Genomic DNA, 24,510 nt, shown 5'->3' with positions numbered 1-24,510 from the left:
CAATAACAGATACGAAATCAGTTGATACAGCATTCTCTCATATGGCTAACTCCGTAGCAGCGAGAAGACATAGTGTCTATCTACATCGGGGGTAGGGTAGGGTGGATTAGTACGATGTAGATGGTACATTTCTATTGTGTTTTATACTGGTTCATGATCTACTTATATTAGAGTGATTGGTAGTTGATTGGTGGGTGATGAGTTGCTTAGGAAGAGCGGGCAATTAGTAGTGGTAGGGTTGGTGATGTTGAGAGTGTGTAATTGTATGTTGTAAAGCCCTTTTTTATGTCTCAATGGGGAAGAGGGTTGGGGGTTTCCGACGGAGAGGGTGTAGCTACTTGTACGTTGCAACTTGTTCTTCGGTATCATCCGGTAAAATAAAGTGATGTACATTAGTCCTATTTCCGTATTCGCTTGTCTGCCAGACCAAATAACCCATTGGCATTCAGTAATCTACCATGCAAACACCAGACCAGGGAAAGAGAAAATAAACACGTCCAACTACCGGGCACCTGATTACCCAGCGGAAAAGGGGTATTAGTATGTGTATTCAAGTCATGTTCATGACAGAGTAAAAACGCAACCACCCAGGCGCAGTCATAAGAACCATAAAGACATCCAATGGGGGCAAAAACATAAAGTACAAGATCCGATCAAAGACGGGCGTTAGGAGCGCCAGGTATAGAACAGTAAAGAGGATTAAGAATGATAACACAAGTCGTAAAGGAGGGGCATGCACCGAGGATTGAGCTATGTGAGTAAGAATATCCAAGAAGTGAAGATGGTTGCTTGTCGAGTCTCCTTAGAGAGCGACCAGAACGACAACTGCGACCAAGGCAGCAAAGAATGAGCCTCTCATGACTCGCTCATTCTGGGAGGGGGCACCGCTCGTGTCGGTGCTACTGCCCTGGCTGAATCCAGAAGAGGTACTTGAGCTGCCACTAGTGGTGCTGCTGGTGCTGCCTGGTACGTTTCCTGAACCTCCCTGGTTCTCAGGGACCGTGCCGTTAGTTCCGGAACTGCTGGAGTCGCTGGCACCGAGATCCATGTCGAGACCGGTGGCGCCAAAAGATGCAAGCACGGTGTCATTGTTGGTGATCTGAACCGATTGCTGTAGCCCGTCCTTGTTGGTGAACATGTACGACTTGTTTCCGTTCGAAACAGTGCCATTCGGGGCATCGTAGCACTCAACGGTGATGTCGCTGAACGTGGCATAGTAGTAACCCTTGTCTTTGATGTCCTGGCTGTCCCAATCGATTTCGCCACCAGCCCACTCAATGGTTCCGGGTGCATTGCTGGCTTGGCCGGCGGGCCACAGGGAAAGCTGCATTCTGGATGGGGACTGGGGGTATTGGTAGCGCTGAGCAGTTTCGTTCCAGGTCGATTCCTTGGTGAGAGTCCGCTTGACCTGACCATCCACAGACCAGGTAATCGCATCTTCCTTCCAGTCGATCTCATACTCATGCCAATCATCGAAGGCATCACTTCCGTTGACGGCATCCTTATCGCCGTTGTTGTCTGCCCAAGGCATGTTAGCAGCGGGTCTTGAGAACTGCGTTTGGTACGATGGTAGGCTTACAATTCAGAACACCCTGCCAGTAATAGTTGGTCTGGACATTGGCCAGATCCGCACCAATCCACTCAAAGTCGATCTCGTCCTTGACGTCCGAAAGCAGGATGAAAGCCGTGACGACACCGGCACCACGGCTGCTCTTGACTTTGCCGGAAATCTTGCCATACCAGACGTAGTGGTTGTTCGCAAAGAGGGTACCAACGGTGTTCTTGGGCATAGTGAGGAGAAGATTTCCATCGTCCAACTTGGGGTAGCCGCTGTAGACCCAGTCGTATTCGGACGCATTTCCGAGGTATTTGGTGTTCAGCGCGGCACTATCGAGAGAGTCCCACTTGTAGGTCTTGCTCTGACACACGGGCTCACCAACGCAAGAGTCCAGAGAGTATGACGAAATGGGGTCGCAACCACCCAAGCAGTAAGCACCAGTACCGCACTGTCCATATTCTAAAAGAGTATTAGCGGATGAGGTAATACCACATAGGGCTAGATTTGAAAAGGGACCAACGCACGAGAGCAGCAAGGATACTCTTCGGGGCACTGAGAGCTGGTACTGCATGAAGGAGGGGACGAGGCAGCCCAGACGGAAGTGGCGGCCAACGAGGCCAAAAGAATGGAAGAAGTGTACCGCACCATCGTGGCGGACAGGGTTCAGTGAAAGATCTGAGAGCTAGGAAGTAGATGCTTGTATAGCTAGAGACTGGAGATTGGTCTGGAGACGTGCAAGACAACACTGTAGAGGGAAACCGTTAGTTTATTAATAGTAATTAAGGCACAAAATTCACTGGCTCTAATGTAGGCTGTGCCTGAGTGGCAAAGGAAAGTTAGGGCGTACCAAATTTCAGTCTTGGCCTTTCTCTTTACCGCAGTGAAGGATAAAGATACCGGTTTCTATATAAAGACGGCGAGAGAATTGAATGATGGGGAATCCAAGGACTATGCAAATGGAATCCAATCAAAAGTTGCGCCGATAATGAGGGACCGCGGGAAATTCGGGAGGTAAGTATTCTTATCGCAGTATCACCGCCGAGGGAGAGATGGATAGAAAAAAGGATGAGGAGTACTGGGCAGGAGAAAGAGTGAAGAGAACAGAGGAAGAAGAAGAAGACAACCGGGGAAGAGATGTCGAGTAACGATAGAACGAGCCCGGGATTGTGCCACGAGTACAATGAGGAAGGAAGTCACCCGAATTGGGGAGGAGGAATAGGAGAAGTCATATACTATATAGCCTCTAGTACTTGCCTAGAAAGTCGGCGCTCTTCACTTTCTGGCTCTCTCCTCGTTGTGGAAGGAACGGTTCAATGCGAATGCGGTTCCGGTGGGATCTCGTAGCCCACCCGTCAGGTAATTTCACCTTGCTGGTAATGCACGGCCTCATACGGCGTATTCGGTTTCCAGCAACAGCAGCAGCAGCAGCAGCAGCACGAGAACCTTTCGAGAACGTTGTCTGTTACCCTTTTCCCCCCTCACGCAGACGGAGAGACATCCCGGGGGTTTTCTATCCCTTTGTTTAGATTAGCTATTCGAGTAACTTGAGATGACCCAGCTGAATGGGATGCCCTCTGACCACATCTGGCATGTTGTTGGCCCGATGATCAGTTCGGTATCTCAGGGTCACCTCTCCCACCCCCAGTAGTGACTGACCCTGCCTGATAAGGGCCCTCGGACCGACCACAGCGAAAGGTAAAGTAAAAAGCGGTATTTACCATCACGGTACGGGAGAACTTTCCATGCAGGATCCGTCGTTCTTTCTGGATTGGGAAGCTTTCAATGGACGAATCCCTGATCTGCCCCGGGACCCCTACTAGTGCGCTAGTCTCGAAGCAGACCCTGCCCCACTCCACCAAAAGTTAATTCCTCCGTGGATTTCTGCTTTCTGCTTTCTGCTTTCTGCTTTCTTTCTCTTACACAGCAAGTTCCTTATCAGCAGGCGCTGCTTTGGGCCACTAAGCACCCCGAGCTAGAAACTAGTAGTTGAGTTACTCGTCTAGCGCTGTCCTGTCTGTCCCTGACACTGCAGCAAAACAGGGAAATCCTTGGGGTTGATCATGGAGAAGGGTGCGCTCATCCACATAAAACTTAAAAACTCTCCCCTTTTTTCTTACCCTTCTTCAATCTTCCCCAGACCCAACCAAGGGTGCTACTAAATCTCGTGCTCGCTTAACATCTTCAAGAGCAACCAAATATCCCGCAAAGCCTACTAGGCAGGTATCTACATAGCCCAAGTGTCCCCATCCCACTCCATGTGGTTCCCCCCTATGACTAAATCCACAACAAATAAACCCTGGTTGGTGCTCACTCGGTCACCCACAATGTCTTAAACCAAATGGGCCTTGTTCCTCGGAATCAAGTCAGCAAACGGAAAAGTCCTATCTACTAACTACCGGACTAGTTAGTTCTTGAGGGAAAAAGAAAAGAAAAGAAAAACTGGTTCGAGTTGACAGCCGGTCATTCCGCGCACCCAGATAAGAGATCCAAGACATGAAAATTCATTTAGTCGCGAACGGTCAATTTTATTCGTCTGCCTAACCAGCTGATGATAATAATAAATCTCAAACTTACAGAGTACATATACATACATCACTTACACAGTATGTTCAAATCAGGAGAGCGAACAGGTCTCTTGACCAACAATGAATTACCGCAATCGTCCTTGGAAGCAGGGCTGGTTGTTACACCAACGGGGCGGCATCCTCACGTTGGCTGTGCGCGCGCATGCCGGATTATCTCATCGCCTTGATTTCTATGGACCTGCCCGAATCGGAGGGGATTTCATCAGATCAGGAATTCGGCGCGCGGCACACGACAGTCTCCCGTGGTTCATAGATAAATAACTAAGTAGCTAGCTCGTGGATTGTCTGCTCTGTCAGGGGGCCAAGCATTGGCATGAAGATATGAGCAAAATTCTGAAAAGGTAATAATACACTGTAAACAAAGAGAAAAATTGGAAATAAAATAATAATAAAAAGAAAAACCAGAAAACAAAGCACCGGAAAGCTTGGGATATTTTTAGCCGGGGGTGTCTTTGCCACAAAACAGCCATGGAATGTGGCTTCTCTGACAACATGTTTGCATGATGAAATCGGTCGGATGAAGCAAGCAAACAATCGGTTCCATTGCGGGTTACGGGTTGCCGGATTACAATGGGGAAAGGAAAAAAAAATGAAAAATGATTTCAATCCCATCTGACTTCTGAATACAATGTCATGCCCTGCTCCCCGTTCGTGGCTCCATAATGCCGTTTATCCACAATGACACCATATGTGTCAGTCATCAATCTAAAACCGAGACCCGAGTAGCTAATTGAATCCACCAACCCCGACTGCGGACATAAGCAAAACTAACACATCTGAAACCGTGAATTAATTCGCTACTTAAAACATATGATGTATTTAGATGATTTATTATATTAGTTCATAAATTAATTTCGTTATTGGGGCAATATTGACGGGAGTAATTGTTATCATTATCTAGATACTAGTTTCGTATTTACTTATCAGCTGCAACCTCCTGAACAGACGACTAGTAGAACAGTGCTAGCCTGCTAGGTCCTAAAATTGAAGCGGGAGGATTGGCATCTTCTCCCCCCATTGGAAACCCAAATCACACACCGCATCTACTGAACTTAACTTCATTCCCCAGAAATCACTCTCTCCTATTTGCAGAACCCTTCGTCCAATGCAGGGGTAACTTGCTTGGTTTTCTTTTCAGTAAACTTTAAAATCGCTGCTGCACCGGCTCTAATTTCAAATCTACGATGGAAAGCTGAAGCTCGGAGCACACACGCACAATTGTCAGCACTCGGCAGCTGTTCCTGACTGTCTACCTTTCCAAGCTAGCTAGCTAGTTAATTTGCTAATTCTGGTTCCATACAAAGTATAAACAGTGGTAATAAGCCCCCGCACATGGAAAATCAGGTACATAGTTACAATCCCCCTCGTCTAATGAGCAGCTACACCACACAACATAACACGGAAAAAGCAACAACATAACGAACGGACTCTAATTTACTTGTCCATATGATGTATACATTTTTCCCACTCACAGCGAGTAAGTAATTATCAAGCTTACATCACCCATTGCGAATACCCATTGAACGAGTATGCAAGGGGAGAGCGAGTGTGGCTCCAGGCAATCAAGAATGATTAGGCCATGTGGGGAGAAAATAAATGGAGAAACATACAGATAAGAACCTAATTATCTGGAAAATGACATGACATGTCTTAATCTTGATATGATCCAGCGATGGAACAGTTGAGATTGCGGATATCTAGATACCGGTCGGGCTCTTATGTGGCGCGATTGGCTGCATGATGATCATCGGCCGAGAATAATTGCGATGTTTAGACTACTTAGGTTATTGTGAACCCTGGTTGATGGGTGGCTATGTGATGAGTCTGTTTGGTTGTTTTCTGGGTTGTTGGAAGGGTATGGTTTGGTGAAAGTGAGGCTATGTTGTTGCTATTTCTCTCAATACAAGCTTAAAGGGATGTCAGGTGTTGGTTATGGCATAATTTACTGTTTGCTTTGGTCAGTTTGCTCCAACTACAGAAAGTATACAAACAGATTGAGTGAAATATGGTCTATGGAAATAAAATACTTCCCCGGACAGAATCATATAGTCTTACCCTAACTGCAATTCTCGCCACTTACTAGTCCAGCAGTAATAGGTTTCGGGCTGCCAATCTGACTGTTGATGTTATAGCGTCAATGTATCCCAGTATGATGGAGGCAAATCCTTGTTACATCATATGTCACTCAGAAATATATGGTTTTCCATGGTAGAACTTTCTTCGGCCCCGAACTATACAAGTACTAGTATATCCTCGGCGGCTGTATCACGCACAGATGGCATCATCGTATTGCTTCTCTGTAGTAATGGCAGCACTATACTAGGATGGCCATGTCTGAATTACCACTATGTATTTATCGATGGCGAATGCTGCCGACTCAGCAATGGAGGTGTGGTTGGATCTAGGTTTACTCGTCACGCTGTCGTTTGTTGATGTGTTGATATGACTGTGATGAAGTGAAGTAGATGGACAAGGTATCCAGTATACGGAGATATCAAGACCAAAGTAAGGGAGTAGAGTCCTTAGGGTTCGAGAATAAGGCATGTGTTTGACAATATAAATGGTTATCTTTGAATCTGCGACTACTACTGCTCTCTATAAAGGCATCATCAGCTCGAGTAGTGATGTGCTGCATAAATGATGGCTGCAGGTGTCTAGTCTCGCAGACAAAAGTGTCTGATGTGTCACTGAATGAAAATGAAACAACCGAGTGTCTAAAACCATGAAGTCTACAATGCCATGGCCTCTCGGAGAAATGCCAGTGGATTGAGCTTGTTGTATGTAACACTTCAAGTGGGGCAACACTGTGATTAAGTATGTGAAATACATGATAGAAGCAAGTATATGAATTGAAACATACAAAGTCCTCTGGCTGGTAGTTATGAATCATCGGTTGTTGCTTTCCAGAAAAGCTGTAGCTGCCAAGGTCCATCTTTCCATCAGAGGGATGGCTGGCTTGTTCCGACAGAATTACTAGTTGGTTTGCTTTAATGAAGGTCGAAACATAAGAGATTCTCTCCTTTTCAGAGAAGAGACTGATAGTCCTCATTTTGCCTTCATCATCAGCTACCACCCTGTGAAGCCTCACTAAATCGTCAAGGCAGTTTCCGGGAATCTGGAGATGGTATCACCCCCAGTGCAGAGAATAACCATTTCAGAATAATGTTGATTAGCTTGCAATATCTCAGGAAGTTCCATTGTTGATTACTAGTCCGCAACTGCCATCAAAATACCAAGCTCAATTTGCCTGGTTTGCTCTCTCCTTCACTCTGTCTTCAGCTCGGAGTGAATAAACCAGATCCTCTTCTCGCTTTTTTCTTCTCTTCTCTTCTCTTCTCCTCTTCCTTCTGTTTCTTTCCTCCCCATCCTCTTCTTCTGATCCTTCTCTGCCATCAGGATCTCATCCATCACATCATATCTTCTTTTTATTTTTTTGTTTACCTCTCCTCCACGGCTACGCACCTTATTATCTTGAAGACTAAGCAAGAACTATCGTCAACGTTAACCCTCGTCCATCTCCAAGATGAGACCCTATTCGATTGACGGTGCCATGGCTGAGGCCCTTAATCACCTCAACCTTATCTCTTGCCATGTTGGTTATGAAACTCACCTTTCTGTCAAACTAGCGAGCTAAACCACGTAGTTCCGCGTGCATGGACAACACCACGTCGCCAACGAGATCGGAAAGCTTAGCATTATGATTGTGAACAAGTTCTCTGAGGGAGTCGAGCATCTTACTCCCGAAGAATATGTCCTGGCCCCTGAGGTAAGCAGGAACAAACGAGTCTAATGACGATACAATGCAATGAACACTAACAACCAAAGCAGGATAGTGCCACTCAGGAATCTGCAAGCACCCAGCTCTCCTCTCACATCGATAGCCAAAAGCCAAATGGCTCAACTTACTTGTGCGACACTGAGAAGGAGAACAATGGCTATGTGGATGGGACCAGAAAGATGCCCGAAGGACGTCATCTACATACTGGAAGCTGGGCCCAGGTCGCCGGCTCGATCTCTAATGGTCGTAGCCATGAGGTGCAGTGTATGTCACCTATGTCTCTGGCGTTGGGTTCCGTGTCCAAGCCAAGTCAGAGCAGTGACGATGGCACTGGAGGGCGTGAGTCAGGAAATGCCGGAGTCACGCTCCCTGCATCTGTCTCTCCCGACATCCCCGACGCTAAAGCCGGAGTCATTCGTGTCTATGGGAAGATTACTCGGGACTTTATCCAGTATATCACTACTCGTATTCACGAAGGGCCCTTGCAGGACATCCGCGTGGAGACTAATGGAAGGACCAAGGTGACCTTCCAGCACGCAGCCCAGGCGCTTGCCTTCTTGAACTCTAATCAAGATATGGAGCGCATGCTGGGCTATGGGCGTCTTGGAGAAGGCTACCGCGTCGAGCTGGCCGAAATTATCGACTGGAATGAAGACCATCGTCGGATGAACCAACCCATCCGGGAGCGTCGCCGCCTCTCTTTTGCGAGGAAGAGACTCTTTGCCGAAGGCATGTCTCCCGATAAATGGAAGCAGGACATTCGTGCTCTGGCTGGACCAGGAAACATTGATTTCCTCTGGGTGTTCAATTCTGGTAACGGTAAGTACCTACTCTAAACAACTAAGCAATGCTAATGATTACAGCGACTGCCGTGTTCACGAGCACCGTCGTTGCTCGCCGTGTGCTCGAGGTCTTCGAGGATTGGAAGAATGGCCGAAACGTCTACAGTGGCGTTTCGGTGACTTACTCCTCGGACCCTTGCGAGAAAGAATTGGTGCTGGTTCGCGAGACCAACCGCCCTGGCATGGCCAGGAACTTTATCAAACGGACCCTGCGTTGACTCAGGCATTTGCCTGCAGATGGCACATGCCAAGCAAAGGATAACAACATTTCCATTGCATCCTTAGTAGTGTTGATTGAGAAAGGTGAACGAGCATCATGTGTCATGTAGTCTGGATGACGCCGGCCATCTGCAAGTTGGAAATGCGAGAAACCTGACCCACCTCCATACACTGGAGATATGGGAGGGTGTGCCTGAGTCGGTCCGTGCCGGCCACGGACCAGAATAAGGCGTTCTGTTCATTTATGGAAATGTCACGGATTCTAGGATGGAGTTGCTTTTGCACAGGTTACTACTATTAGGGCTGTAATCAGGATGTTAATGAACCGTATGTTCATACCAGAGGTAGTAGACATTGTAACCATAAACCAGCTTAACAAAAAACAAGCAACGAAAAAATGCCATTCAACTATACACTATACACTATACACCAATCTCCCAACCCATCACTCACCAACCACCAATCCAATCCACCCTACTCAGAAAGCGGAGGAAACGACCTCACAAAACTATACCCACCCATTAGCATCACACCCACCCACACACACCCTCAACGGGCCCAACAAAGAAAAAGAAAGAGAAAGAAAAACTTACTGAGCCGGACACTCATACCCCTCAGGATTCTTATTCAAATACAACTGATGATACTCCTCGGCATCCCACCACTGGCCCGCAGGCACGACGACCGTCGAAACCGGCTGCTTGAACCACTCCTTGCCGACCTTCTCTGTCACCTCATTGGCAATCTTCTCCTGCTCGTCGTTATGCGTGAAGATCACACTGCGGTATTGTGTGCCCACGTCCGGGCCCTGGCGGTTCAGCGTCGTGGCGTCGTGCATTCTGTAGAAGAATTCGAGCAGGGAGCGGTAGCTCACGATGCTGGGGTCGTAGGTCATTTGGAGGGCTTCGGCGTCTGCAAACATACCATTTCCCCATAGGTTAGTATGTATGTATTATTAGTGGTGTGTTGGGGGGGGGGACAAAGGGAAGAGGGGAATGAAGGGATGCATACGTCCAGTATCACCCGTACAAACAGCCCGGTAGGAAGGCGAGGCGCTGTGACCACCGCAATATCCTACTTTCGCTGAGAGGAGGCCCTTGCCGTTGCCGAAGTGTTTGCGAAAGAGGTGTTCGACGCCCCAGAAGCAGCCGGCGGCGACGGTGGCGGTTTGGGGGGTGGATGTGGTGGAGGACATGGTGCGTGTTATTGCTGATGTGGTTGTGGTGGGAGTTAGGGATAGGGATAAGAAGTTGGTTGAGATGAATGGGCGGAGTAATGTGCGTGTGAAGGTGGAGGCCATGGACTTTTTTTCGGAGAGCTCCACCGCGGTCTGGGTGGTGTTGGGTCCCGCGGGAGGCGGGGATGAGGGGTCGGTTGGAGGTTGAAGGTTGGATGTTCCGTCGGTGCAATGCTGTGTGTTTGTGTTTGTATTCTTGGATAGGATGAGGGTGGATGGGATTGGAGGTGACTTTTCGAGGATGATATTAGGAGATTATAGTAGTTAATTGACTAGTAGATAGTAGGGAACTGGAGAAGTGGATTTGTCATGCAGGCGGGCGGTGGCGTCATTCCGTGCATGACATCAGGAAGGCTTCTAGAATTGACTTCTAGAAGTACTAATAGTGGACACTGGACAGCCTTGTTTAGTGCTTACTGTTATGGGCGAAAGGTATAGGAAAATTCATCCTGCTATGGTACATGTCCCGAATCTAATATATGCCTCTGAATAAGAAATACCATCAACATGAAAAAGAGAAGAAAAAAGTAATCGAGTTTATGAATCTTTCCAAGTTCATATCAAGCACATCAATCCCGTACACACCAGATGAGCAGGTCTGATCCCAGATCGCGAGGTCTGCTTCACCAGAAATCAAAGCATGTGGTATCCTTCCTGAACACCGTCCGTATTACCTAGGACCCCAACAATTAAAACAAAGGGAATTGCGGAACACTTCAGTTACCGCAGGGCGAATCCACCGTTGGAGAAGCTCGCCGGGGGCTTCTCCAGCTTAGGCGTCGCCATCGCACTGAGCCGGATAGCATCTCTGCTGCTCAGGCTGATGTCTCGGGGCCGGATGTCGCCGCCAAAAGTCGTGCGTCGATGCGTGTTCTTCATGATAGGCAGGGTGCGAGGGCCCAACACCCCGGGCTTGCTTTCAATTTCTTTCTCGCCTTTGCCCATCCGCCGGGCCTGCGAGGCCGTGAACATGGTATTCATAGTGTTCATTGTGTTGTTCTCAGTTGGTGAGCTTCCGTAAGTGGCCGATGTCGGGCTTCGTCGTCGGTGGATGCGCAGGGCATTGGCAGAGCTGCCCACCTGGAACGATCCTCCAGAAATCCGTCTCATGGCAGAGGTAATCTTGATGGCATCGTCCTTGCTTGCCTTCCAGCTGTTCTTGTCCGATGCCGGGCTGCCCGAGTAGCTGCCACTCGATGTCCGGACCGCAATCCTAGAGGGGCGCTCGACGGACGCCCGGTTCAGGAAGCTGCTGCCCTCGATGTCGCGCAGGGGTGACTTTTCGCTGTCGGACAGGGGAAGCGTTGTCGTTGGTGGGGGTGCTATTGGGGAGCTGCTGTTTTTTTTCGTCAAGAATCCCGCCTTGAATCGGTTGTTCTTTTGCACGTTGAGCGTCGGTTCGGGAACTGCGGACACCGGGGGTGATCCGCCTGAAGAAGGACTGAAGTTGCGACTGGGCACTGGAATTCCGCGAGGAATGGGCGATGTCCGGGGTAGCTGAGGCAGCTGGGGCTCCGGGCTGTTCTCTGGTATAGTGGTAATTTGCGTCTTCTGTGGTGTCTTTTGAAATTCGGTCAATGTGCCCTCGTGCTCGTCGTCCTTCCATCGTACACTTCTCTTCGTCGGTTTGGCGGCGGGTTTCTTTGGTGAAAAACTGACGCTCTTTCTGCCGACGTTCAACTTGCGACGTCGGGGAGATCCCTTCTGCGGCGAAGGCGGCGCTGCTGTAGGAGTCAAGACAGGTGCAGCCAAGGGTCGGCCCAAGGGGGCGGTAGTCGCAATGCTCAGCCTCTTCTTTTGCTTGAGGGGACTAGCCTTGACTGGGCTCAATGGCGGCATGGATGGCAGGTTACCGTCTGGCTTCACGATGTTAGAAACCGAGGTGGAACAAGAATTGAGCATCTTTGCCAGCATCTTCTGTCCCTGCTCAATGGCTTCTTCCTCACTGAGTTGCATAAGATTCTCAATCTCAGTAATCAGTTCGAACTGTGCCTGGAGAAGCAATTGCACAGTGGCCGCCTCGCCCGCCTTGTCCTGCTCAGCGACTGCCGCCAGAGCCTCACGCTCATGGTTGGCCCTCAGCAGCTCGGCCTCGCGAGTCATACTGACAAAATCGCCGTTGTCGCTGATGTCAAAGTCTTGGAGTTGACGAATGGCGTGTTCCACCGCGGACGTCATGCCGCGGTCCCACGCATTCTTTGCCAGTCGCTGGTGATAATGTTGCCTGCTACTCTCCAGTTCGAGAAGGATTCCTTGGGCTGTTTTCCGTACTGCCCTGAGATTGGACAGAGCATCCTCGGCTTCACAACTGGCGCATATATGATCGAAAGCGCCGATCCACGCAGAGAGCAATCCAATCCGGCGACTGATCTGCTTCTGCTTGATCATGTGGTTGGTTCTCTCCTGTCTCTCCGATAAAGAATGATCGTACGCATTGCGAATGCGGGACAATCCTTCACGAATGACCGCATCCTTCTTTTCGGTTTGTTTCTTGAATTTAGCAAAGGCGACCTTCTCGGAATCCTTTTGCTTTGCTTTAAGCTCGTTAATCAAGGCCATTTGCTCATCAATCTTCACCAGGAAGTCCTTGACGTGACGGTTGACATTGAATACGTTGCGCGTGACCTTCGTCTGAATATTCTTCGCCCTGTTGGCATAGCGTAGGGTGTTTTGCGTCTCGTCAAAGTGCTGACTCGATGGGCTAACACAGACAATCATCACAGTCTTGCAGTTACCACCAAGCGCGAACTTCAGGAGACGGGTCAGTTTGGAGTTTCGATAGGGGACGTGGTTTCGTTTCCGAGGATCGCAGAGTGCATTGATGCAGCTTCCAAGGGCGAGAAGTGACTTGTTGATGTTTGCACCTTCAAACAGTCTCTCTCCCCTGTTCTTGGTTGCGCTGGCACGCTCACTACCCGCAAGGTCAATGATACTCAGAGTCGCCATGGTATGGGGCTCGTTCACATCGGCGTTTCGGTCTTTCTGTGCAATGTTGATCTGAAGGACTGCGTGCGACCGCGAGGAGGTAGCGTTCGCCTCGGTCGGGGACATGGTACGGCATTCGTTACCCCTCATGATCATGTCCATAACCTGCTGTACATTCTGCGGGTGATGGCTTGACAATCCTGACACCGAGACGGACTTGTTTGAATCCTCTCGGAGCATCAACCCCCCTTTGCTACCTCCAGGCACAAGAAGATCACGGATAGTCTCGTTGTAAATCTCGAGGTAGGAAAGCGAAACCTCAGTCGCCTTCTCTCCGGATCGTTCATCTATGCGTTCGAACAATTCCTGCATTGTCAGGAAGATAATACCGGGTTGCTGGGCTGTGCCTGTAATGGTGTGAGTCTTTCCACAACCTGTGGCACCGTATGCAAACACCGTTGCATTGTAGCCATCGAGGACGCTGTCGAGAAGGTTCCGGGTCGTTGATTCGTAGACCTCGCCTTGCGAGGCATTCTGGTCGAAAATCCGATCGAAGGCGAAGGTCTGATCCTTGACACGTTTTCCGTTGGGGACAACACTCTTGGAGAACTTTTGTACGGGATTGTCCTCCGGAGGGTCGAACACACTATCAAATAATTGATTAGATCGTACTAAGACAGCATGGTACACGTTAAACTTACAGGCATCGGTCATCAATGACCTTGATGATGGAGCGAAGGCCCTTTTGGTTGAGCTTTGGTGTCGGTGCTCCAGCTAAGGAGCCGTCACCAAGGAAGAGCGGACCATCTTCGCATTTGGAGAGCTGTGCTGCCTCCCGGATGGTAAACGGTCTAACTCGGACCGCAACGGTGATCGATGAAGCGTCGGCCATGGTGTTTCGTAGGTGACAGCAGAGGCGCCACGTCCCTCTAGAGGAGAGCTATCGCGGAAGAGGTTTCAACGCGGCGGGCGGCTATCCAGGGACGTTGCGACGCCCTGTATCGTCGGCAAGGCGAATTGATGAGGAACAACGAGCTGTAGAAGATAAGGATTGAGGAGTCAACCGTGAAGAATGTTGACTGTGGACCTGTTTTTCCGTCGGCCCCAGAGTATTCCCCTGTTGAGCAACGCTGAGCACTAGTTCCAGCTTCGGCCTGACTGTTGACACCCGCTTGTTTTCCACCGCCTTGTTGCTCCGAGCAACCGCCCGCCGTGTTGATAGTCCAAATATGTTGTGGCTACAACGTTATCGCTTAGAACCTTGCTTGGTACTATGACCATTTGTTTCTAGAATACGGCATATAGCTCATAACACCACGCACCATTGTTTCCTGATTGGTCCACGGCTTGTTGTAATGATGGAAATGGCTGAGAATGATTCATTGATCATTAGTACTTTGTTGCTTTTTCCGTGGTACATGTCTATTTTTTGTTTACTATCCAATGCAGAGCTTCGGTAAGACAGACTCGACAGGACGTTATTGGCTGTAGTGTGTCCCGCATTTCCATTCTGTCTGTTGTACCTCCACTGGATTGTGCTATGGCTCATCGGACATCCCTTAGATTGCCGCCAAATTGAAGACTTGCATTGCAGTGGATCCAAATACCAGTAGCTTCATATGCATGCAAACAATCAATGTCCAAGGACCATTATTTCTGATAGTACTGGAGCTCCGTTTGCTTTTGGGAGTCCTGCCTAGCATATATAGACTCTATTTCATGAAACTCTTGACTGCCACATCATTGTATTTCTGCCCAAATATTGACATTAAAGAAACGTAAACGCCGCCGATATGAGCCCCGATCAACCATGCGCCAACCCATGAAAGCATTGCTGAATACCACCTAGAGAAGCAGTTTCGACAAGGAGCTCAATTAATATCCTCCTCTTCATCATCGAAGCTCGGAACAATCACATCCCAACCAGGATCATCCAGCTCCAGGTCAATCATGTCCTCACCCTTCTCCGAGTCCTCCCTGGGTTTCCGGAATCTGAAGGCAATAGGCTGCCCATTCTTAATCTCAGCTGTTTGTAGCGTGAGATTGCCGGCACCTTTCTTTGCGGCTCCACGTTTAGGAGCATTGTCATCATCGAACGCAGGCACCTCAGCCTCCAGTCTTGTCCAGCCCTTCTCTAGATCATTTTTATCCACTGCAACGCCAAACTCAATCCGAGATGGATCTTCTGGGACCGAGTCACCGTTGATTTCGCGAATCTCGCGGGATTTGAGGGCCTTGAGGAGCGCATCTTTCGTAGTGGCGATCGTCTCCGATGGCGGGAGCATCAGAAGCACGGTGGTCTTGTGCTTCTTGAAGAGAAGAGTCCAGCTTAGAGGGTCGGGTTGAGACTGTTTACATAGATTAGGTTAGCATGTCAGCATGTCCTTAAATATAGAAAGTAGATAATGTAGTTACCATGATGCAGACTGGTCAAGTATGGATTTTATGATCAGTGAGCTGATCTTCAGCGGGACCTCGGAGCTTTTCGACAAGGCGGCGCGGACGGAAGTCGGCGAACCAAGCGCTCAGGTGCGTCCCGTTTTCCAGCTGCCCGTGATTTTATGTCCCCGGGGAAAGCTGACACCACCACAACCAGCCACCGATCTCCTCCTCCAACCTACGCATTATTAAAACCATTAACGACACTGATTCGCTCTTACCAACAACAATCGCAAGCAGTCAATCACCATGGTGGAGAACAGTTGGGACAGATTAAAGGGACACGAGGACAGTCTCCTATGGAAGATCTGGCACTGGGACAGATTCTTCGAAGCAGATGCGCCCCCCAGACTCGGGATCAAGCTCAGAAAGCGTATTCAATACATGTCCACCTCCGCCTTTTCCGCCGGTCTGGGTATCGGATACATGCACGGCAGCAAGACCGCAGCTTACCGGTTTCGAGCTGAGAATGCCCATCGCTTTCCCGACGCGGCGCGGGGGTGGTACCAGTACCATAAGTCGAAGAATTATCAAGCTTTCTTGCAGGGATCTACTCAGGGCTTGAAGATGGGGCTTAAACTGGGTACTGGTGCTCTGTGTTTCTGCTTGTTGGAGGAGGTGGTGGATTACGCCCGGCATGATCAGAGGGATTTTCTGTCGACGGTTACGGCGGGTTTGTCCATGTCGGGAATCTACAGTGTGTTAGGTGGGTTATTCTCTCTGTTTGCTATTCCCTGGGCTCTGGATTTGGGCTAATGTTGTGCCATTGTTGTTGGTTTCTAGCGCGACAAGATATCTATACAGCTGCTCGTTCGGCCAAGACTGGTCTGAAGTTGAGCTTGGCTTATGGCATTGTGCAAGACGTGCTTGAGACTTGGCAAGGAACTCGTCCTGCTTATGTTGATATCGTTCTGGGAAGTCGTCGGTCGAGGACGGAGTGAGAGCTGCGCAATATGCGTAAGCACTTTTCGCTGGATGTCTATATGCCTCTCGGCTTTGTGTCCGGTCATCTTTCTCTGCAGGCGCAACAAAGATATCCCGCGATGCTCTTTATAGGTGAGTTTCTGATCTAATCCTGGAAGCACCATGGCATACACTAACGGCAGAGATCTAGAGTTGCGGAAATAGTTGCACACGCCTGCCTCACTATCCTTAGAAATCTCCACTCTACGAACAGAAGTCTTCCGAACCCCCGCGCTCGACCAGCGCTGTCCGAATGGAGCAATTCACATACCCCGGACCGACCGACTGGCCAGACAGTCAATGGCGTCCTGATACCCGGGCTGTCCAAGAACCACAGGATGCGCCGTCTGTAGTCACAACAACAGCGCGCTAAATACGGCTGAAAAGGAGTTATCCGGGCACATATAGGATTTATCTATGGAGGGCAGGAAACGAAGCGCGGGTTTGACTAATTTCTTGTGATGGAGTTGAGGATTGTTGATACTAAAATAATATCAGACACGTCAAGTCACGTTCCTTTCCCTGGGATTGGGACGATATTACTGGAACCATCCGAAAACAGTACTCATCCGCGTGTCCCCATCACCTGACCAGCCGGGTTGATTAAGAACAGATGATGTGCAGCGGCAACTGCCTGCTGTCTGATCTCGTGCGCGCACGGATCCTGACCACCCGTGATTATTGGCTCTGGTAGGCTCTAGACGTTGGAACCATAGCCTGGCAACTGGCAAGTGCCGAGAAGGCTTGAAGCCTAAAATAGGGACCCGTACTCGTCTAGAAACTCGAACTCGAACTGGGATGCATGGTTCCCCATGCAGGTGTGAGACGATCGGATCCATGATCGATTCTTGTACTTTGTAACTTCGGTCGACCCTACTCACACACTATGTATTATGTAGCATACAGACCCTTGTCCAGGGACATTCCTTGTAAATTTCTACATAGTATCAGTCTGGCAGCGATCTTCATTCTTGCTTGAGCCATGTAATTTTACGAGCTCAACACTTTTTTTTTGTGAGTGTGAGAATGAATCCTGCGCTAGACTAGACTTCTGACTTGGACCCACCGACAGCAGGTACGTACTTTGCTTCCTTTTGTAGTGCTGAATTTTGAGATAAATAATATCAGTAAGTAATATAGTGTCACCCGTCACTCACTGCCTGACCAAATATCCCACTCCGCTCAGTGTTAGTAGTAGATAGTCAGTAGTAGCTTGACAACTTCCATCTAGCTATTCATTAGACCAATAGAGGGAAAAGCCAAAAAAGCACTGGCCGTCCATTCCTCCAGTCGGTGTCGATGTTACAGACCGGTGTTTCCGTTTCGGAGGATGCTCCCCACTCAGCAGAATTGATCACATTCCCGCCAGTTTGACATATGGAGCATCACAGCTGTCTCGAGGATTCCAGTGCGAAGTTGATAGATTAGAACATCACTGTGGAATATCACACCACTTTTATGCATGTCTAGAGTTTAAATAATAAAGTAGTGACAATAGTAGTGACAGGAGACAGATCGGAATCAATCCTAACGAGAGAGAGAGAGAGAGAGAGAGAAAGAGAGATCGAATCGTCATTGACTTTGGGGAGGGCAATCAGAGGAGCTTCCGGACCGGCGGTGGAGCAACAAGCGCGTTATTTGACGTTTGGTGATCCCCGCTTCGAAAAGAAGTTGCAGCAGCACGACCTTTTAGAATTAGACCTTCTCTTTTTCTCTGGTCCGCCGGCTAGACTGAACCACTGTTGACCACTCCGAGTTAGTTGGTTTAATTCCTACTAACTTAACTAACTAGCTTAGCTCCCACCCAGAAAGTCCCTCCCCCCATCATGCTCTCCCGCCCGTCTCCAGAATTATTATTATTATTCAGTTTATTGTTGTTGTTGCTCTGCAGGATTCCCGCTCTTTTGCCCGTCCCTCTCTGGCACACTACTGTGTGCCTGTCGCATAGAGCCAACTAGAACACCGAGTAGTAGCGAGCTGTTTCTTTTCCTTCCTCATCTCGTCTTCTTTCTCTCCCAGCTCAGCTCAGCTCAGCTTAGCTTCTCATCCTTGGTTAAGCTGCTTGCTTTCTAATCATCCAACATCGTCATCATCACCTTCCATCACCACTACCACTACTACTAGTAACTGCTACTACCACCGCCTTCCTTCCTGGCCCATCTGCCCTCCCCCGCACTGTCTCCGTTCCATCCATCCATCGTCAGCCATGATGCCTTTTTGAGAGCTCCTCTCCCCGTGATCTCATTCTCGTCGACGTCATCGCTTCCATTGGTCGCTTCGATACCGGCCAACAAACTACATGCTCCCTTTTCGAATTTCTTCTCCAATTCCGTTTCGTCCTTGATTGCCATCCCTGAACACACCTCATCACCCGCCCATCATGCGGCGCCATGGCAGAGCTAGTGGTGGAACAAAAGCTGTTCACCCCATCTCCGACACCGCGTCGCTTTTACATTCGTTCGATTCCATCACCAATCCGAACCGCCCCGTACGGCCGTCGCCCTTGACCTCCTCGAATATTCAAGCTCTTCCACTGGACCTCGTTGACCGCTTACGTTCCTTTCCCTTGTTCCAATCCACGCCCGAATCCTTCCTGGTCGATGTCGGCCAACATCTGCGTCCACAACTCCATGCGCCCAATGACTACATTCTGACGGAGGGGGATGAGGCCAAGGCCATCTACTGGCTGGTTCGGGGCGCTGTCTCCGTGACCTCGCGCGATGGCGAGAGTATATATGCGGAGCTTGAACCGGGGGCCTTTTTTGGTGAAATCGGTGTACTAATGGATCGCCCGCGGACAGCTACCATCATCGCCCGCACTCGATGCTTGTTGGTCGTTTTAACCAAGGAGGACTTCCGGAAAATCCTCCCTCGGTTCCCCGACGTAGAGCGAGCAATTCGGGACGAGGCCCAGGAGCGACTGATGATCTTGGAGAAGAAGAAGAAGGAGACCTCGGTACCGTCAGCTGATCTTGTGAGTCCGATTCCGAGAGGTTCAAAGAGATTGCGGGACACATATTCCGGTGACCTGAACCTCGCAGATCAGGACGGCAGAAGCTTGAAGTCCGTCAATAAAAAGCGAAAGTCCCCGAGTCCTGGATTGGCTGATGGATCCTCCAGTGCGCTGGCGAACGGACTGGTCAATGTCCGTTTACTTCTTAAGGAGCTGCCCCTCTTCTCCGGTCTACCGCCAGATATCCTCCATTTCCTGGGCCTGAATGCGCAACCGCGCTCCTACCCGCCATTCACCGATATCATCAAGCAGGACTCCCAGGGTCGGGAGATCTATTTCATCGTCCGCGGAGAGGTCGAGGTTTTGTCGGAGAAAACACCGAACCATCATGCGCAATCCTTGCCCAATAAGATCGAGCACCCTAGCTTCGAAGTCAAAGCCCGACTGAAACAGGGGCAATACTTTGGTGAAGTTGTGAGCCTCTCCTTAGCACCACGCCGGACCGCCACCGTGCGATCCATAAGTGCGGTGGAATGTCTGATGATCAGTGGTGAGGTACTAGTAGAATTTTGGGAAAGGTGTCCTCCAAAAGTTCGCGAACAGGTGGAAAGGACCGCCAAGGAGCGGCTTCAAGCAGCGTCCGATGGCGACGTTGTGATGTCAGAAGCGGGAGCTGACGAGCAACCTCTGAGTGTCGATGATAACTTCAAGCTGCGGGCGGGCCGCAGACAATCCATGCCGCTTCTTACCCTAACAGAGACTGAGTTAGACAGCACTCCGACAGCCAATGGTCTAGATGAACCAAGTGTGCTGCGGCCTTCCGATCCGGATCCTTTCCTCAGTGTTGGCCTAGACAAAGTCCGGCTGCGAAGCCGGCGCAGCTCCGTGGCGCCATTGACGCCGGAGGAGATTTCCGGGGAGCAACAGAGATCTTCACCCTCATCGGAGCCTAGATCTACTAGCTCGTCCTTTCTCACGCTTCCCGGGGCCGGCGAGTTCTCGACACCCTCGGAGACGGTCCGTGAGCCACGTCGGGACAACCACGGCTATCTCCCGGATCAGGTCCTTTTGGTTATCTTCCAGCATCTCGAGCTTCATGATCTCCTTCGCCTCAGGGCGGTCTCTATGCACTGGTCAGAGATTCTCAGCAAGTCAACGGAGCTGCTCCATCACCTAGACCTGCGTACTTATAACCGGTGCGTCACGGATGACGTACTGGTCAAGATCATTTGCCCCTTTGTGGGTAGCAGACCGCGATATGTTGACATAAGTAATTGCTTCCACATAACAGACGAAGGGTTTAGCAAACTTGTTGCGACGTGTGGATCTAACGTTGTCACGTGGAAGATGAAGAGCGTTTGGGATGTCACCGCATCGTCTATTCTTGACATGGCGAGCAAGGCGAACAACTTACAGGAGGTTGATCTGAGCAATTGTCGAAAAGTTGGGGATACGCTGCTCGCTCGGATTGTAGGCTGGATCTCTCCTGGCCAGCACAAGCCACACGACGAGTCAAAATCAGGGAAGGCGTCTATGAAGCCGACCAGACAGACGGCCGCCGGGACCGTGTACGGCTGCCCCGAACTCAAGAAACTGACCTTATCCTACTGCAAGCATGTTACGGACCGGTCAATGCACCACATCGCATCGCATGCTGCTTCCAGGATCGAGGAGATGGACCTTACCCGTTGCACTACCATTACCGACCAGGGCTTCCAATTCTGGGGAAATGCTCGATTCACCAATCTCCGCAGACTCTGCTTGGCGGACTGCACGTATTTGACTGACAACGCTATCGTGCATCTTACAAATGCAGCAAAGCAGCTGCGGGAGCTAGACTTGGTAAGCTGATCCATTATGCATAACTGGTGTCCAACTAACAATTGAAAGTCATTCTGTTGTGCTCTTTCCGACACGGCTACAGAAGTACTCGCTCTGCAATGTTCGCAACTGACCTACCTCAACATGTCTTTCTGTGGCTCTGCCATATCAGACCCATCTCTGCGCTGCATTGGCCTACATCTGTTGAATCTCAAACGTCTGTCCGTCCGGGGCTGTGTCCGGGTCACCGGTGCCGGTGTTGAAGCAGTTGCAGACGGCTGCAACCAACTGACATCCTTTGATGTCAGTCAGTGCAAGAACCTCCTCCCGTGGATCGAAGGCGACGGACCGCGCAAATACGGGAAGAAGATATCGTTTGAGACTGTCGCACAAAACGGAAGGGTCTTTCGCTGATAGCTCGGCTCTGCATCGCTAACCATTACCTCACCTGCAAAACCTATTCTCTACCATCCGAATCCTTCCACCCTGATCTTGACCTTAACACACACTCACTCTCTCGCCTATTCCACCCCTTCTACACTCTGCCACTTTCTTTCCTTCCTACTTTCGTTTAGACTTGCCCTGGTATTGGTTCCCCCCGGAGTTGTGTGTTTTCTCCGTTCCAGGACTCACGACTGATGACCGTCATGGGTCTCGCTGCATTGCACTGATATCTGGAGCGCATTTACCCCTCAGGCTGGTTGCTGGCTTCTTAGATTTAATCTCTTTCTTGCTTGGGATGGTTTTTTCTTTCACCTTGTTTTATGGATGCTTTCCAGGTTATAACGGACTCGGGCATGGGAGGAGTTGGGCTCTGAAACACACACGCACTCACAAACAGAGCATAGGATGTACGAGGACCTTGGGCTCGATTTCAAATAATACTCATCTTGCATGTTGGAGCTTATATAGTGTATAACTGAATTTAACTGCTGGGGTTGATGCAGGGATTGCCCCGTTTGAGGGAAGCAACACATTTATTGCTCTACTTGATCATTATACTCGTTTCTGCCAGCGCAGTTGTTTCGTGATTAAAAGTGGGCTTCTCGTTGGACCCCGACTTCAACGATTCTTTGGATGAGTTTCTCGCGCTGAGATAGGACTGGCTGCTGTTGCTGCTGGGAAAACTGGGAGTTTGTCTGTATTTGTAGTATGTAGCTACTCGACTATCAGATGGGTGAGAATCTGGGGTTGATGATATTTTCCCGGCCAGTCTCCGCATGGTGCTAACTAGTGTGCGCTATTGTACGTAGTCTGATGGTTAGTGTCGATGGTAGATGCTCTACTAACTCAATCAAGGAATAAGTTCACCAGTTACCAGAGACCCCTAAAGCATTAGCTTCTTCGATAGTATATCATCACACTTTTATGATCGGGGGACGGTTTGACATGTAATGAGATGAAGCATATTACTTAAGTAACCCTCATAGCAATCTACTCATAATAGTAGTTTTCTTTCCATGAACCAAATCATACCTTTACAACGAAGTATTACCACGATCAATTACCACCGGGACCTCTTCAAGAAACCAAATCCTCAGCGAGGGAGAGCGCACTAAACCAATCCTACGGAACACAAACACCCAGCCATCCAAGCTACTTCATGTTCCACAAACAGGACAATCAAACCGAATCCCCCCTTCCTCCCATGATCCCACCACCCATCAGGCTAAGCGAAATCCCCATCAGAGCACACAATACTCTACTACCATAATAATAATCATCAGCAATATAGCCTGCAAAGTAACCAATAACTGCAATCTTGCAATAGACATACAGAAGGTTTCTGCACCTTTTTTCTTGGCTTATTTTTATCTGGTAAATCCCGGTGTCTGAGTGGGGTCTCATGCGGGGTTGATCTATTAGTGATAACGGTAGGTTCCTAACATCTTCCTCCATAGTAAATTAGATAGTTCCATTGATGAAGTTGATGATAGTAGTCATATGACGTGTCTGATGTGAATCATTCTTGGCTTTGGGTTTTTACGAATGTCTCGTCTCGTCTTGTTGGGGGAATACTTACTGATTCAGGCATGGCTGGATGGACGGAGGGTGTTGATTTCTTGATCTATGATGATGATGTTGGGAGGTTTCTTTTCAAAGGTTGAAGGGAGCTGTATGGATTTGTACATTTGAGGTTAGTTGGGATGAGTTTGGACTGTCATATTAGGGTTAAGGCAATATCTGACTGATAATGTAATATAGTCTGGTCTGGGTACATCTGGGATAGCTAGGCGTAGGGAGTATAATGGCAGTACTCTGGATAGCTTCTTGAGAGATAATACTCCGTGGTTTGAGAGGAATGTTGTAGGGGATACTACTATAGGGCTTGTATGTAGATTTTGTTGTGTTTAATCAGCTTTTCATTTGGGTATGTGTCTCGAGGATTCGTGGGAGTTGATTCGATATCATTCGTAGCGCATATACGGTATTATTAGGGCTCTGGAATAGCATGTTATGCTTCTTCAATATGGTTCGAAAGTCGTATATGAGATCAGCATGTTTTGTGTATACGGTGACTATATCAGTTTATGTGAGGTCCAAAAGATAACATAGTCGTTCACAACATAGTAAGCTTGCTCGTAGAATCAATATGACATTTTTCATGATTGAGGCTTACTGCTCATAGTATCTTTCTTTTTTTTCCCCTGCCATGCAAGCTGTATAGGGCACCTCGTGGTCGAATCTAGGCAGACAATAGGAGCGTTTGTCCTGACCTACAAACCATTTCAGAATACCCAAACCAGATATTTTGAGAAATGAAAATCAAAAATGATCTATTCTGAGAAGAAACAGAGTTTACAGCTTTTGTCTCAGTCTCTCGCTTGTCATTTCCCTTTTGCATTGGGGGGTCGGTTTATCCCATACATTTCCAGGAAAAATCCATCCAGCTTCAACCTGCCAATTTGGCCTCAAGGCCTCGCCCCTTTGTGTTCCGAGTATTTAGTCTTCCTCTCTCGCGTTGTTCCCCCTTGTCTTCTTCCTTGGTGGGGTTCTCCAAGACGCTGTCGTTTGCCTTTGTCACCTGAAATAGAGGGCAGCATCACTGTGCTGCTCCTGTTCAGGCTGCTGGAAGCATCCAAAGCCCACTGTTCAGCATTGTCCAATACCCAAATCACAGCCCTCTTGTCTTCCTTCTCCCCTAAAGCAGTTGATACAAGGAGGAAAGTGGAGGAGTCCTTTTACAGCT

The 24,510-nt window shown here is 49.1% G+C and overlaps 7 protein-coding genes across 7 annotated transcripts; 3 read left to right on the top strand and 4 right to left on the bottom strand.

Annotated features, from left to right (window-relative positions):
- Nucleotides 1–671: 671 nt before the first annotated feature.
- On the bottom strand, nucleotides 672–2,589 carry utr2 (putative cell wall glucanase (Utr2)). Its single transcript, XM_025618023.1, has 4 exons — nucleotides 2,406–2,589; nucleotides 2,083–2,303; nucleotides 1,580–2,017; nucleotides 672–1,518 (listed from the first exon to the last, which is right to left on the bottom strand). The coding sequence occupies exons 2-4, from the start codon at nucleotides 2,204–2,206 to the stop codon at nucleotides 803–805; spliced, it is 1,278 nt and encodes a 425-aa protein (XP_025483981.1). The 5' UTR covers nucleotides 2,207–2,303; nucleotides 2,406–2,589; the 3' UTR covers nucleotides 672–802.
- Nucleotides 2,590–7,666: 5,077 nt separating this feature from the next.
- On the top strand, nucleotides 7,667–9,281 carry BO87DRAFT_325356 (uncharacterized protein; the record flags this gene model as incomplete). The annotated part of the gene is made up of 4 exons (XM_025620103.1): nucleotides 7,667–7,735; nucleotides 7,787–7,909; nucleotides 7,969–8,740; nucleotides 8,785–9,281. 4 exons carry the CDS (start codon nucleotides 7,667–7,669, stop codon nucleotides 8,979–8,981), a joined length of 1,161 nt encoding a protein of 386 aa, XP_025483980.1. The 3' UTR covers nucleotides 8,982–9,281.
- A 175-nt stretch (nucleotides 9,282–9,456) lies between these two features.
- Nucleotides 9,457–10,177, bottom strand: BO87DRAFT_298286 (peptide-methionine-S-sulfoxide reductase; the record flags this gene model as incomplete). The annotated part of the gene is made up of 3 exons (XM_025619051.1): nucleotides 9,457–9,490; nucleotides 9,576–9,894; nucleotides 9,994–10,177. 3 exons carry the CDS (start codon nucleotides 10,175–10,177, stop codon nucleotides 9,457–9,459), a joined length of 537 nt encoding a protein of 178 aa, XP_025483979.1.
- Nucleotides 10,178–10,675: 498 nt separating this feature from the next.
- On the bottom strand, nucleotides 10,676–14,242 carry BO87DRAFT_412357 (kinesin family protein). The gene is made up of 2 exons (XM_025626493.1): nucleotides 13,846–14,242; nucleotides 10,676–13,790 (listed from the first exon to the last, which is right to left on the bottom strand). Exons 1-2 carry the CDS (start codon nucleotides 14,034–14,036, stop codon nucleotides 10,940–10,942), a joined length of 3,042 nt encoding a protein of 1,013 aa, XP_025483978.1. The 5' UTR covers nucleotides 14,037–14,242; the 3' UTR covers nucleotides 10,676–10,939.
- Nucleotides 14,243–14,876: 634 nt separating this feature from the next.
- On the bottom strand, nucleotides 14,877–15,648 carry BO87DRAFT_372630 (uncharacterized protein). Its single transcript, XM_025622340.1, has 2 exons — nucleotides 15,560–15,648; nucleotides 14,877–15,492 (listed from the first exon to the last, which is right to left on the bottom strand). The coding sequence occupies exons 1-2, from the start codon at nucleotides 15,560–15,562 to the stop codon at nucleotides 15,016–15,018; spliced, it is 480 nt and encodes a 159-aa protein (XP_025483977.1). The 5' UTR covers nucleotides 15,563–15,648; the 3' UTR covers nucleotides 14,877–15,015.
- Nucleotides 15,649–15,832: 184 nt separating this feature from the next.
- On the top strand, nucleotides 15,833–16,524 carry BO87DRAFT_299121 (uncharacterized protein; the record flags this gene model as incomplete). Its single annotated transcript, XM_025619085.1, has 2 exons — nucleotides 15,833–16,289; nucleotides 16,367–16,524. The coding sequence occupies 2 exons, from the start codon at nucleotides 15,833–15,835 to the stop codon at nucleotides 16,522–16,524; spliced, it is 615 nt and encodes a 204-aa protein (XP_025483976.1).
- A 2,249-nt stretch (nucleotides 16,525–18,773) lies between these two features.
- On the top strand, nucleotides 18,774–21,903 carry BO87DRAFT_127108 (cyclic nucleotide-binding domain protein). Its single transcript, XM_025618022.1, has 2 exons — nucleotides 18,774–21,341; nucleotides 21,390–21,903. The coding sequence occupies exons 1-2, from the start codon at nucleotides 18,927–18,929 to the stop codon at nucleotides 21,732–21,734; spliced, it is 2,760 nt and encodes a 919-aa protein (XP_025483975.1). The 5' UTR covers nucleotides 18,774–18,926; the 3' UTR covers nucleotides 21,735–21,903.
- Nucleotides 21,904–24,510: the final 2,607 nt, after the last annotated feature.

This window comes from Aspergillus neoniger (genome assembly GCF_003184625.1).
Source record: "Aspergillus neoniger CBS 115656 unplaced genomic scaffold BO87scaffold_3, whole genome shotgun sequence".
Taxonomy (NCBI): Eukaryota; Fungi; Ascomycota; class Eurotiomycetes; order Eurotiales; family Aspergillaceae; genus Aspergillus; species Aspergillus neoniger.
Note: the sequence above shows the minus strand (reverse complement) of the source record. Positions and strands in the feature narration are given on the sequence as shown.